The sequence below is a fragment of the Anastrepha obliqua genome, chromosome 3 (genome assembly GCF_027943255.1).
Source record: "Anastrepha obliqua isolate idAnaObli1 chromosome 3, idAnaObli1_1.0, whole genome shotgun sequence".
In the NCBI taxonomy this organism is placed as follows: Eukaryota; Metazoa; Arthropoda; class Insecta; order Diptera; family Tephritidae; genus Anastrepha; species Anastrepha obliqua.
Window position 1 is genome coordinate 94,202,532 of NC_072894.1, and position 13,392 is coordinate 94,215,923.

General features: G+C 37.4%; 1 protein-coding gene across 1 annotated transcript in view; it reads left to right on the top strand.

Annotated features, from left to right (window-relative positions):
- LOC129243049 (protein still life, isoforms C/SIF type 2) overlaps positions 1 to 13,392 on the top strand; it is a 297,252-nt gene that overhangs the window by 65,744 nt on the left and 218,116 nt on the right. Inside the window, exon 5 of the mRNA XM_054880124.1 lies at positions 6,082 to 6,282. Within this exon, the coding sequence (XP_054736099.1) occupies positions 6,082 to 6,282 (201 nt within the window). The remainder of the gene's footprint in view (positions 1 to 6,081; positions 6,283 to 13,392) is intronic.

Genomic DNA, 13,392 nt, shown 5'->3' on the forward strand with positions numbered 1-13,392 from the left:
GTTGACACATGAAAACAAATTTGCCATTTGTGAAATATGGTAAGTACAGAAAATCGCGAAAAAGTACTGAAAATTTAGTTGACAGAAAATGCCAATCTTCCAGTGGAAAATAAAGGGTCTTCTAAAGGGAAGCCTAGATATTATATAAACTGAAAATGTCGATCTGTAAGAAAAACACATCGCAAAATTTGTGATATTTTTCGTCCGAAAGAGTCGACAATTCGAAGGTTGGTGAAAAAAATTTGAAGAAACTGGTTCCGTCGAGGATAAAAAACGGACCGGCAGACCAAAAACTGTAGACGTGCTCCTGGTGAAAATTTAAATGATGACATTTTTCACATGTCATTGTAAAGAGCAGTATTTTGAATAAGAGGGTGAAGACTGCAAACATCCAAATTTGTACATTTTCTATTTAAAGCAACATCGAGGGGCATCTTTTTTAATTTTATGTACCGCCAAATTAAATCAAATAATGATATCTAGAATGAACACCCTGTAAATGTATTTTTTCTCCCACTCAATCATTCGAGCCGTTGTCGGCTGGGTGTTTTTAGTCAAACGTGTGACATATATTTTTTATAAAAGCGGCAATATGTTCGGCTTTTTAAGTAGACATTTGTACACTAGTAAGATATGATTATCCCTAATGGTATTTAAAGATCACAAGTGCTGGTGAAGAAAGGAAAGCAAAGGGTAAAAGAAAAGAAGCACTTATAAGCAAAGGTGAAAGGCAATAAAATATTCACGCATAAACACAACATAATATGACATAAAGACATGCATACATACATAAGTGCTTGAATTCATTTACAAATATGTGTGCTTGCGACTATGGCCTAAAAGCATATGTGCTTTCTCTCCCGTCATTGAATGTGTATGAGAGCAAATAAAAACACAGCAACAATAACATACGTAGCTTAGCATATCAGCAAACATCAGCAGCTGCAATCTTTCATTCAAGCATTCAAACGCCATTCAAGCCAACTAATGCAGCTGTCGTGACTCGTTGCCTCTGTTGCTCTATTGCTCCATTGCTCCAATGCCTTCCACTCTTTTGAAAAATATTTTCACACATTCATAATGTTAAAGAGGAGTCTGAAGTAAGACAGACAAACAGTTAGTCAAGAGTCAAAACTGCATGCGCTCAACTTTGCACTCAACTCTACTCATCTATTCATAGCAAATGTAAAGGCAATTGTGGCTGCTGGTGTGGCAACGATTGCCTTTTTATATTGCACGCTCATTTCGCATACCTACGTGGTCATGTCTCTGCCGGTGTGTGTGCGTATAGGGATACAAAGTAGGATAAATGGCAAAATAACAAAAAAAAAAACATTAAAAATATGCTGCATCGCTCTGACAGCGCTGTAACAGCAACAATATGCAGCCAAATGACAGTCATGAAGGCGGCATGATTTATTATTAACAGACAAGCAAACATACAAACTCGCATACAATTATGCAAGCGGACAGATGACAGGCAGCAATACAGATAAGTGAAGTTGTAAAAATGTAGAAGGAGAAGAGTTTCTTACCCCTACTACAGCTGTTGTTGGTGCTACTCCTGGTGTAGAAAATGCTTTTCCCGCAGGATATTTACCTTACACTTAGTTTGCATCGTAATGTGAGTGAGGGAATGCCAGTGTGTTATGAATTCATATGCAAATTTGTACAAACAAGCGCGTATCTACAAAATCAGTTTGTCTCAAAGTCAGTGGGAGAAAAATGAAATCGTGATGGAGGCGCTGGCGTGCTCTTTAGGACATTCATGTATTTACATACATACCTGCATAATACTTTATATAAACACATATATAAAAGACACGTTGAAAGAATGCTTCCATGTATGTGTGTAGCTCGAGATACTTAACAACTTTTCTTAGAAAACTCGATTGTCTACGGGTTCTTCAGACAAAATATGGCTTTTGGAATGTGAGGTTCAAGTAGCTTTCAGCCCTTATTCATCTTGTTCTTATTTTCACCATAACCACCTAAGCGACTTGGACCGAATTTTTCCTAGCATTCCAGACGTTTTTTTCCCCCTTGATAGATTACATCAATTACAAATACCAACTGAATTAAAATTCTCCTCCACTTGGTATTTTCAACGTCTAGAACGTCGAGACGCACTATGGTATGTTTTTGTAGCCGTTAAGCTCGTACAATCATTTTTCCAGCTGCGCCAAATTCTTCATAAGAGTTGATGTAAACGCATGGTTTTTATCAGCTCCTTGCCTCCGTGCTTCAATAGCTCAGCTTATTATTTCATTATATTACAATTTATTTCTTACTTTGATATGTTCTGTTTAGTGATTGAATCTGAAAACAAATGACTGTTTAAGTACAATAATTATTTTAATATTTCAAAAATAATATACATATCTGCACAACTTTAACTGATGTTTTGCTGTAAAAAAACACAGTACCCACGAAGTATTTGTATATAGCTTTGAACCAAGAATACTACATTTAACTATTTCAAATCTGAAATCCACACTTAAAGATATGGCTGTACTCAATTGAGTGTGGGGACTTCTCAATGTCTCACTATTAAATGCAAATGTGGGCAAAAAGTAAGGTGAATTTATTTGTCAAACTTCGCGGGATTAAAATTTCGCTCTAGTTAATATATTTTTTTCATGAGTTGGCAGCACTGTTAATAACATCTGAGCCAACTTTCATGTGAATGTCATTATTAGTAATATATTTACGCTTGTGTTTACCAAACAACCAAGAGTGCATTTTCGATTTTTACAATGTCTGATTTGATTGAGCAGAGAAGTGCCATCAAATTTTGTTTGCGGAATGAAATTTCGGCTGCGGAAACGTTTAGCATGTTGCAGAAGGCATTTGGTGATTCGACCATGTCGCAGAAAAATGTTTATAAGTGGTACAAAGACTTCAAAGAGGGTCGAGAACGTGTTGATGACTTGGAGCGCTCCGGACGACCATCGACGTCAACAGATGACCAACACGACAATAAAGTGAAGGAGTTAATGCTCAAAAATCATCGGCTGACTGTTAAAGACTTTACTGATATGATCGGAATATCAGAAGGATCTGTGAAAACCATTTTGAAAGACCATTTGGGCCCACGAAAAGTCAAATCTCGTTTGGTACCGAAAACTCTCAATTTCTTGGAAAAAAGTCGTCGCGTTGATGTGTGTGAAACAATGCTTTCAGACTATCAGGACAAGCTCAAATGCATCATTACGGGAGATGAGACTTGGATTTATGCTTACGACCCTGAAACAACCGATCAATCAAGCGAATACGAGTATCGTACTAAAGGCGATGCCAGACCGAAAAGAGCACGTCAAAGTCGTTCAAAAATAAAGGTCATGATGACAGTTTTTTTTCGATTTTCGTGGTGTAGTGCACTATGAACTCCTTCCACCTGGCCAAACTGTTAATAGGGAATATTATTTGAGCGTTATGCGTCGTTTACGTGAAGCAATTCGTCTAAAAAGACCAGAATTATGGGCCAACAACTCTTGGTTTTTACATCACAATAATGCACCGTCTCACACTGCATTCGTTCTTCGTGACCATTTCGCCAAAAATTCCTCGCATATTGTTCCGCAACCACCGTATTCGCCTGATTTGGCTCCGTGTGACTTCTGGCTATTCCCAAAACTTAAGAGACCACTCCGGGGAACGTGTTTCGAGTCGATTGAGGAGATAAAAGCTGAATCGAAGAAGGTGGTGATGGCTATACCAAATCGTTGGCATAAGTGTATTTTTTAGAGAGGGGATTATTTCGAAGAGGGTGAAATTGATTTACAAGAATAAATAAAGATTTTTCATTTTACAACCAAATTCACCTTACTTTTTGCCCTGTCTTGCTGACTTTATAAGTGAAAAATTCATTAGAAAACTTTGCGATTTATATTTCCGCCACAATTATATCAAAGGTAGACTATGCGCTAGTGATCTATAGCAAAATTTGTCAAAAATTAAAACGATACTAAACTCAGCGACAATACTCGCATTCAGTGTTACTCGTTCATCAACAATCACAAACATTTTAACCGAAGAATGAATACAGACAACCGCAGAAAGTGGAGCACTGTTGACTGAAACGTTGAGGAAAAAATAAGAAACAAAAAGTTTTGTCTACCATTTCCCGAATTTCGTTGTTAGGAAAAAATCATGATTTCCTTCTCCACTTCAAACATAAATATGAACTTTGCACTCCACCTAATAATATCCTGTCAGATGCAATCAACATGGACCTACACCAGTGGCAGAAAAAGAACACAAGCCAGACAATTTAAACAAAAAGGATTCCTAACAGGCAGCAACAAATACTAGAAATGGAAATTTTCTTGTAGAGATGAGTCAAAATCAGAAACCACTACAGCATTTAGTGTTGTTTAAAAAAAAGTTTAACATTCTAAAAATTTCCATTCTCCCAAACCACAGATCTGTCTTCGCAGCAGAAATGGAAGCAGCTCTCTGGACATGTTTGTGTGCACAAAAACATAGAATAAAAATGATTATTTGTTGTGATTCTCTATCGGTAATGTCAGCTATGAAAACGATTAAATTACTCTTGATACCAAGTCATTGTGGCATTTGTGGCAATGAAAAATCAGCAGGTAAATTAACCAAATTTGCCATCAAAGCGCCACTCAACTTTCTCGTAGTCGTTGTTCACCCACCAATGAATTGCATTGATTGAGAAAGATCATCATGCCACCTACCGTGATAATGAGGCATCCTTGGTCACTGATATCACGGCCATACAATTTAGCATGATCATCTTTCTGTACAAAGGGTGTGTTCGCATTGGATCCCACTCTATTTAAAAAACGCACTGGAAACGGAACTAAACAAAGTGCTTCAAATACCAGTTTGAACGAATGCAAAAGTGTGCTCATCCCCATTGAGAGTATTTTGAAAAACAATAAAACCGTTCTCAATAAGCAATGTTAATTTTTCGATTGTTAAAATTTCACTTAATTTCTTTGTAATATGTCTTCAATTTAGTTTCTTTATTAGGCGAGCCGATAGCCATAGCAGCTAGTGCTCTGGTGTTTTTTTAGAGGTTAGGTTTTCAAGTTGGCACTACTTTTTTTGTAGATGGTATTTTTGACAGCTGTCACTTGATTTATGCTCAGTTTGGTTTGCCATTTCATAATGAATAGATTTACACCTGAACAACGTTTGCAAATCGTGCAAATTTATTACGAAAATAATGGTTCGGTTCGCGCGACGCATCGAAGAAAATTTTGTTCAGCGATGAAGCTCACTTTTGGTTGAATGGTTGAATGGTTGTATGTCAATAAGCAAAATTTTCGCATTTGGAGTGAACATAATCCACAAGCCATTGCTGAGACGCCGTTACATCCTCAAAAAGTCACTGTTTGGTGTGCTCTATGGGCAAAGGGAATCATTGGTCCATATTTCTTTAAAAATGAAGCCGGCCATAATGTTACAGTCAATAGAGAGCGCTATAGAGGCATGATTAATGACTTTTTCGTGCCTGAATTGGACGATGTTGATGTGGACGACCTTTGGTTCCAACAAGACGGCGCTACATGCCATACAGCCAACGCAACAATCGATTTATTGAAGGAAACTTTTGGTGAGCGCATTATCTCGCGCCGTGTACCTGTGGCGTGGCCTCCAAGATCGTGCGATATAGCACCGCTGGACTATTTCTTGTGGGGCTATGTGAAGTCGCTTGTCTACGCAGATAAGCCCGAGACGATTGGCGTCTTGGAAGAGAATATTCCGCGCGTTATTGCTGACATACGGTCCCAATTGCTGCAAAAAGTGGTCGAAAATTGGGCCTCTCGGCTGGAATTTATTCGAGCCAGCCGCGGTGGCCACTTGCCCGAAATCATTTTTAAAACATAATGGCAAACCCTTATCTTTATAATAAAGCTAAATTCTTGACCATAACATTAAATTATATACGTTTTATTTCATCTTGAAAACCTAACATCTAAAAAAACACCCTTTAGTTCCAGAATCTATTTTCCAAATAATAATAATTACAATAGTTTTTTTCATTATCGTTTACTGCATCTTAGATTGTTATTAACAACTTCAATAATCTTTTTGCCATTACAGTCTTTACTCACACATGTTTCGCGGCCCACCAAAAATACTTTGAATAAACTGGGCGTCTTTACTGTATCCTCATTTCATGCATTCATTTGTGCTCGTTCGCCATCTTTGCTGAATAACTTATTGGCCGGTCGTGGTGCCACGAAACGTCGACCTCCGATGCTCTCCCGTTCGAATAGCGGCTCAAGTCGACGATCCATGCAGGTAAGTGAATGCTTTGCAATATAATAGAAAAACATCGTAAACAAGCAAAAAGGGTAGTATTTTAAGGTAAATTTTAAGCGTGAAATGAATCACGACAATCGAGATTGAAGAGCTTTTAGCTAAACTCCCAACGAATGTGATCAAGTAACTACAAGACTTATTTTTCTTCTTCTTAATTGGCGCGATAACCGCTTACGCGATTTTGGCCGAGTTTAAGAAAGCGCGCCAGTCGTTTCTTTCAGGTGCTAACCGGCGCCAGTTGGACACACCAACGAAAAGGAGGCCTTCCTCTTCCTCTGCTACCACCAGCTGGTACCATATTAAGTACTTTCAGAGCAGGAGCGTTTGTATCCATTCGGACGGCATGACCCAGCTAACGTAGCCGCTGGATCTTTATTCGCTGCGCTATGTATATGTCAGCTCATCGTTCCATCGTCTGCGATATTCGCCGTTGCCAACGTGCAAAGGTTCAAAACTCTTGTGCAGAATCTTTCTTTCAAACACTCCAAGCGTCGCTTCATCGGATGTTGTCATCGTCCACGCTTCTGCGCCATTCCTTAGGACGGGCATGATGAGAGCCTTGTAGAGTGTTAGTTTTGTTCGTCGAGAGGGAACTTTACTACTCATTGGCCTACTTAGTCCAAAGTAGCACTTGTTGGCAAGAGAGATTCTACGTTGAATTCCCAGGCTGACATTACTATAGATGTTAATGCTGGTTCCTAAATATACGAAGTCTAAATATTACGAAGTCTTTGAAGACAGGCATCATCGGCATACGCCAACGCCGTTATAAAAAATTGTGCCTGAGCGAATAAGTTCTGCGCCTCGTACGATCCTCTCCAACATCAGGTTGAAGAAGTCACACGACAGCGAGTCACCCTGTCTGAAACCTCGTTTGGTATCAAACGGCTCAGAGAGGTCCTTCCCAATTCTGCTGGGAATGCGCTGCTGGTGTTGAGCAACGTCATCTTGCATAGCCGTATTAGTTTTGTGGGGATACCAAATTCAAACACCGCAGCATACAGATAACTCCTTTCCGTACTGTGGAATGCAGCTTTGAAGTCGACGAAAAGATTGTGTGTGTCGATTCTCCTTTCATGGGTATTTTCCAATATTTGGCGTATTGTGAATATTTGGTCGATGGTAGACTTTCCAGGTATAAAGCCACACTGATAACGTCCAATCAGTTGGTTGACGCTCGCTAGAACCATATAGGCGATTTATAGAAGACTAATCCCACGGTAATTGCCACAAATTACAGGATCGCCCTTCTTATGGACACGCTTGCTATATTCAGCTTCGTCAGACCCTTTCTGTGTTAATCAGCTCTTCAATATAAGAAATATAGCTAAATGAGTTAACGGTCGTATTTCGTTTGGGTATATCTCGTTAGGATACTTCTTTCAGAAAACATAATAAGCACCATTAGCCGTTTAGTAAACTCTTCCATTAGTAAATTGTAATTCTGTGTAATACATAAATTTTCAAATAATCTCTAGAAACTGCAATTTCTATTTCATTGGTTTTTTGTTAAGGGGGGAGCCTGGTTTATAAGGTCAAAAAAATCAATTTTTTTTTTGTTTTAAGCGATTCCTAATATATTTCAGAATATTCACACAAAGTTACAGAGCCTAATTCTCAATATTTCCGTAGATACAAAGCCAAAGGTAGGCGAGCGTTAGGTAGTTACGCTGTGACCGGACAGCTGTAGTACAAACTTTATCTTCTTTTCTCGACTTTTCATTTTTATGATTTCTTTGAATTGGCGTACATGAATGAAAAAAAAACTAATGAACCTTTTGAAATGAATCATAGCTTGTTCCCTTCAGTATTAATTTTCAAGATTTTTATACCAAGTTGAAGTGAACTTTTTTTTATAGAAAGGCATTTTTTCTTTAAAACCTCCAAAAAGTTGAAATTTTGGAATTTCTCTCAGTTTTCTTAGTTCATCCAGAATAAAAAATCATGGTAATTAGAAATCCATTTGAATTTTTTGCTTTAGATAATAATTACGAGCTGTATCTTGTACGCCAGTTGGAAACTCCAGCGTTGCTGCGCTCTACTAATTTCTATGTTAAACATTTTTTTCAACTTATTTTTACCAGTACAAAAATTTTTTATACTTTTTAAATGTTCACTAAAACATAGAAAAAACGTTGCAGTGCTGCGAGATGCAATTTTTAGACCTCATAAACCAGGCTCCCCCCTTAAGAGCACGCGATCTATGAAATTAAATTACAACAGTTTAAGTGGGATGGATTTGATGGCATTATGTAGGGAATTTATTATTATTATTATTTATAGGGGATGTATATATAATTTAATTCCAACTTAATTAGCACATTAGCTAATGAGAATCTAATTAGGGAATTTAATATAAATGGAGAAAATAGTTACAGAATCGAATTTATTTTTAGTGATAGCCAATTTTGATGTGGATATATATAACTGATTTTACAGAAACTCTCGTTCCTCGAGTGAATCTTTAATTTCGTTGGAATTTGTTGTGGCTTCAAGTTCTTAAATTACAACTATCATACTAGTCCTTAGATGCATTTAATTCGTATGAGTAATAGTGAATTTACAATAGCTAGTAATGATAATTTAAAAAGTAGTAAAACATTAAAGTTAGTTAGTTCTTATGTTTTTTGTTGCGAAAAGATGTATGTACAATATAGGTATATATTGATGATATAAGATGGGTGCTTTTGACGAGTAGAACGTAGGACTATAACATTGATATGTTGTCAGTCGGAATAATTTAAAATAAGTATATGATGGTACACTTTTCATCATTTTTAATTCAAAGGATTCAGATTCAAAACTTTTATGAAAAAATTCAAAAATAAAAAAAACTTCATTACGCATAAAATATTATTATTTAAACTCAAAGGTGTACTTATGGAAATTCATTTAAAATCATTTCCCTACATTTGAGACAACAGGATAAATATTAAAACAAGGCTCTATAATTACAGGTATCATATTTAGGATTTTTATAATATGAGAAAAGTTTTTTCACCAAATTGCTTTAAGCGGTATTAGGGATACACAAGTACAAGCTGTACAGGCGGTAGAAAGCGCTTTTCTTAGTGCTAAATTAGTATACAAATCGTGCGATTCTGATTTAACAGCAGAGTCCAAAAATGATGAACGTTTTTTATACTTAGTATTGTCTAAGAACGAAAGTATGAACACTGTATTATTATTTAACATTGATTCAACTAATATCTACTCATATAAATTCGCAAATGGAAAGGAAAATCGATTTGAAAGGAAAATCGATTTTTTATCATCAAGCCCTTATGCAATAAATTATTGGTCTACAAAAGTGAACTTACAAAATACTTGCATGTTCATGTGAAATATGCATTAATCATCCAATACTTTGCTTTTGTGTTTCACAAACGAGCTTTGAGTAAATTTCGAGCAAAATATTTGTAGTTACGCAAGTTGAAAGGAAGCTGGTTCACTGAGACCAACTAAAGGTGATGGCGAAAATTCAGCAACAAAAGAACAGCAGCAGAATTCATCTCGGCATTCAGCTCTGTATTGCTGTATAGCCCAGTGTTGACAGTGTTGCTGTCTATCATTGCTTCACAAATGGACTATTCGACGACTGTATTGCACTCTCGGCCTTTTTTTTTAACTTTTCACTTTCTCCACGTATGCGTTTGCGCTTCATCGGAAATCAATTATACTCGTATGAGTGCTCTCCTATTTTTGTTTTTCATGCGGCTCATTTTATTGAAAATTGGTTATGGCAGTTGTATCTGCACTATGCACTTTATTTTTGATTAACAATTCGAGTTTACTGCGAAATTCTTATTAGCTTGGAAAGTGCTACTCGCTGCAAATAACACCAACGCGCTCGATGGTTTTTAAAAACGTAACATATTGACACTCCTGTGTTAGGCTTGAAGTGAGCAAATGTGAAAAAAGTATTTGAACAATTCGATTAGTTGCCAGAGTTTTCAGTCTTCGAAAAAATCATCGAAGCCTTTCGTTAGAGCTGGCTCGAATCGGACTGGTTTTCTTCAGGGGATTGCTTTGGTCTGTTAGGAATGCTGTCCTTCTTTAAAACTGGTGGTCTCTTCTTGTAATGCATCAGCGTTATCCAATTCTTCGTATGGGTACATCAAATCTCAGATGTGGGGGATGCCGTTGTATTCTGTTCAAAGTTTGGCAAGCTCCTGGAATACTACATTACTTTTCTAACCGTCATACAAACTGCCATCAAATCAGCTAGATTGGTAGCCGAACTATCCGCTATTAACAATCATGTGACTACTCCTGGTGGTCTAGAAATTTCAAAAAATCGATTTTTTGATTTTTCGATATTTCGAAAGTATAGTATCTTTAGAATATACTGTTAGTAAATCATTGTTTTTATCAATTGATTGGTCAATTCAAAAATGTGAATAAAGAAAAGCAAGAGCAAGTACGCTAAGAGTATAGAAATTTAGGAGTATTGAAATTAGTACAAGGTCTTAATCACCGAAGCATTATTCTTCCCAAAAGTAACGCCTTATAAAATCCACCAGTTCAACTGCTTATATGGCAAAAATATAAACTCCAACTGGTTAAAATTCTATGCAGGTTCATTACTTCATTTTTGCAATTACTTGAACACAATTTCGGGCATACGAATATGTTACGGTGACTGAATTGATAAGTAGCTAATGGCAGCGATACAAGCTTGCAACTGTGGGAACATTAAGTAGGTAACAGTTTATACATTTGTACATTTATTATTATTCTTACCATATTTATTCATACTTTTCTACAAGTATAGCGTTTTGCTTCCCCCTCGAATGTATTATATCTACCTGTGTGCATAGCCTTTTTGCATGCTCCATGCTTCACAAATTAAATTTATTTATTATGATAGCCATAAGATTCGAATTTTCTGAAAGCAAAGCAAATAAATAACTAAATACAGATGTGTACAAATCACCTTAGAGTTTGCTGAGAGCATGACCTCTTAGCACGACCTACAGGAAGGCCGGTTTCTGTTTAACTGCTGTAGTCTTTGACTTCTCAGATCATATTTCCCACGCCTTATAGAATTATACTTATGCATATGTACGTATATATGAGTACCTATGCCGTTCTTTCTGTACATGTATAAATTAATATTACATTTTTCATTTCAGTCACGTCTTCCAAAATGTTTAAAATCATTGTATTTTGCTACCACAGGGTGTATGAAAATCAATGCAAAAGTTCAAATATTTGCTTATAGCGAATTTAACATTAGTACGTCCTGGAAACCATTCAATTGCCTTTCCTGTGCATTAGCATTCATCAGCGACTTTCTTTGGTGCCAGCATACTAATCACATACATAGATATCACTGATATTTATACTACCAAACTTAATAGCACCTCACTTCATATACAAGGTGGCGCAAAAGTAACCTTGCGATGCTTTTTGACTGCAATTTAAAAAAAAAATGAAAAACTTTGATTCTTCTAATGGATTATTTTTATTTGGTCTTTTAATTTTTTTTTACTTCAAGTCGAGAATATGATGTCATGTAAATGGCCGCCGCCACAGTTGATTGCCATTTGAGCCCTTTTTATGGCATTTTCCATCACTTTGGCCAAAACTTTCGGCGATAGGTCCTCACATTCTTGACGGATATTGTCTTTAAGAGCTGCAAGAGTCTGAGGCTTGTTGACATAAACCCGCGACTTAAAAAAGCTCCACAAAAAGAAGTCTGGAGCGGTCTAATCAGGCGATCTTGCTGGCCAGTGCAAATCGCCAAAACGGGAGATTAGGCGCCCAGGAAATGCATCCTTCAGCATTCGGTTGTGGCACGTGCAGTCCGTCCTGTTGGAACCACATGTTTTCCAATCCCAATTTATCAAGTTGCGGTAAAAAGAACTCGTTGATCATTGCTCTGTAGCGCTCACCATTCACAGTAACCGTTTGGCCCGCGACGTCTTCGAAGAAAAAAGGTCCGATGACTCCTCCAGCGAAATCCGCACACCATACAGTGACTTTGAGCGGGTGTAATGGCTCTTCGTGGGTTACACGCGGATTTTCAGTGCCCCAGAAGCGTAAATTTTGCTTATTTACGTACCCGCTAAGATGGGAATGGGCCTCATCACTCATGATTATTTTTGATGAAAAATCATCTTTCACTTGGTGGGGATTCAGGATGGCTTGAGCGTATGTTAGACGCAATTGGCGGTCAGCAGCTAACAGCTGATGCACCGTCTGGACTTTGTACGAAACATCTTCAAATCTCGTACCAAAATTCGCTGTAAAGACCGTCGACTGATACCCATTTGCGTGGCACGTCGTCTGGTCGATGTCGACGGCGCTTCCATGACATCCTCGGCTACAGCAACAATATTCTCTGCAAAACGGCTACTCTGGGGTCTGCCACGCCTGGCAGCATCTCGTGTTGTGCCAGTATCTTCGAGGCGAGTGGCTAAACGTCGCAGTGTTTCACCAGTAGGCGTTCGACGGCGAGGAAATCTGCGACGAAATTCACGTTGTGCCAAAGTCACCGACCAATTATAGTGTAGCGTAACATTGTTTATTAACGTGTATTTCGCATGTGTTTACTACACAAATGTCAAAACAGAACTGACATTAGGGGCCAATCGCAAAATTTATAGCATTTTCTGATAGGAGGATTACTTTAGCGCCACCTGTTATATCAGGCTTATAAATAATTAGCACTTACATCATTTATTGGATGCTTGGCCAAGCTACTCCGTCTACAGTTTTATGCCAGCACCGTACGGTAGATGGTTTTTCATGAGAAAGTTTGTCATTGACCGCCGAAAGGCGACCGCTGTTAAACAAAATTTTTTCTATTATTTATTTATTTTAGGCGAAAAACACAAAATTTATTACTTCAAGTTACTACTCCGAATGGCAAATATTTTTTATGAGAGTTTTTTCATGGCAAAAATATACTCGGAGATTTGCCATTGCCTTCCGACCATTTTTTTTTTTTGGTTTTTTTTATTGCTTCCAAAAAATATTACACCTGTCTATAGTTAAGTGATACTGTAAGGCCATTGCACTTCAGGATCATTTAGAAATACTTATGTAGTACATTTGTAAAATATTTACTATAATAATTAGGTA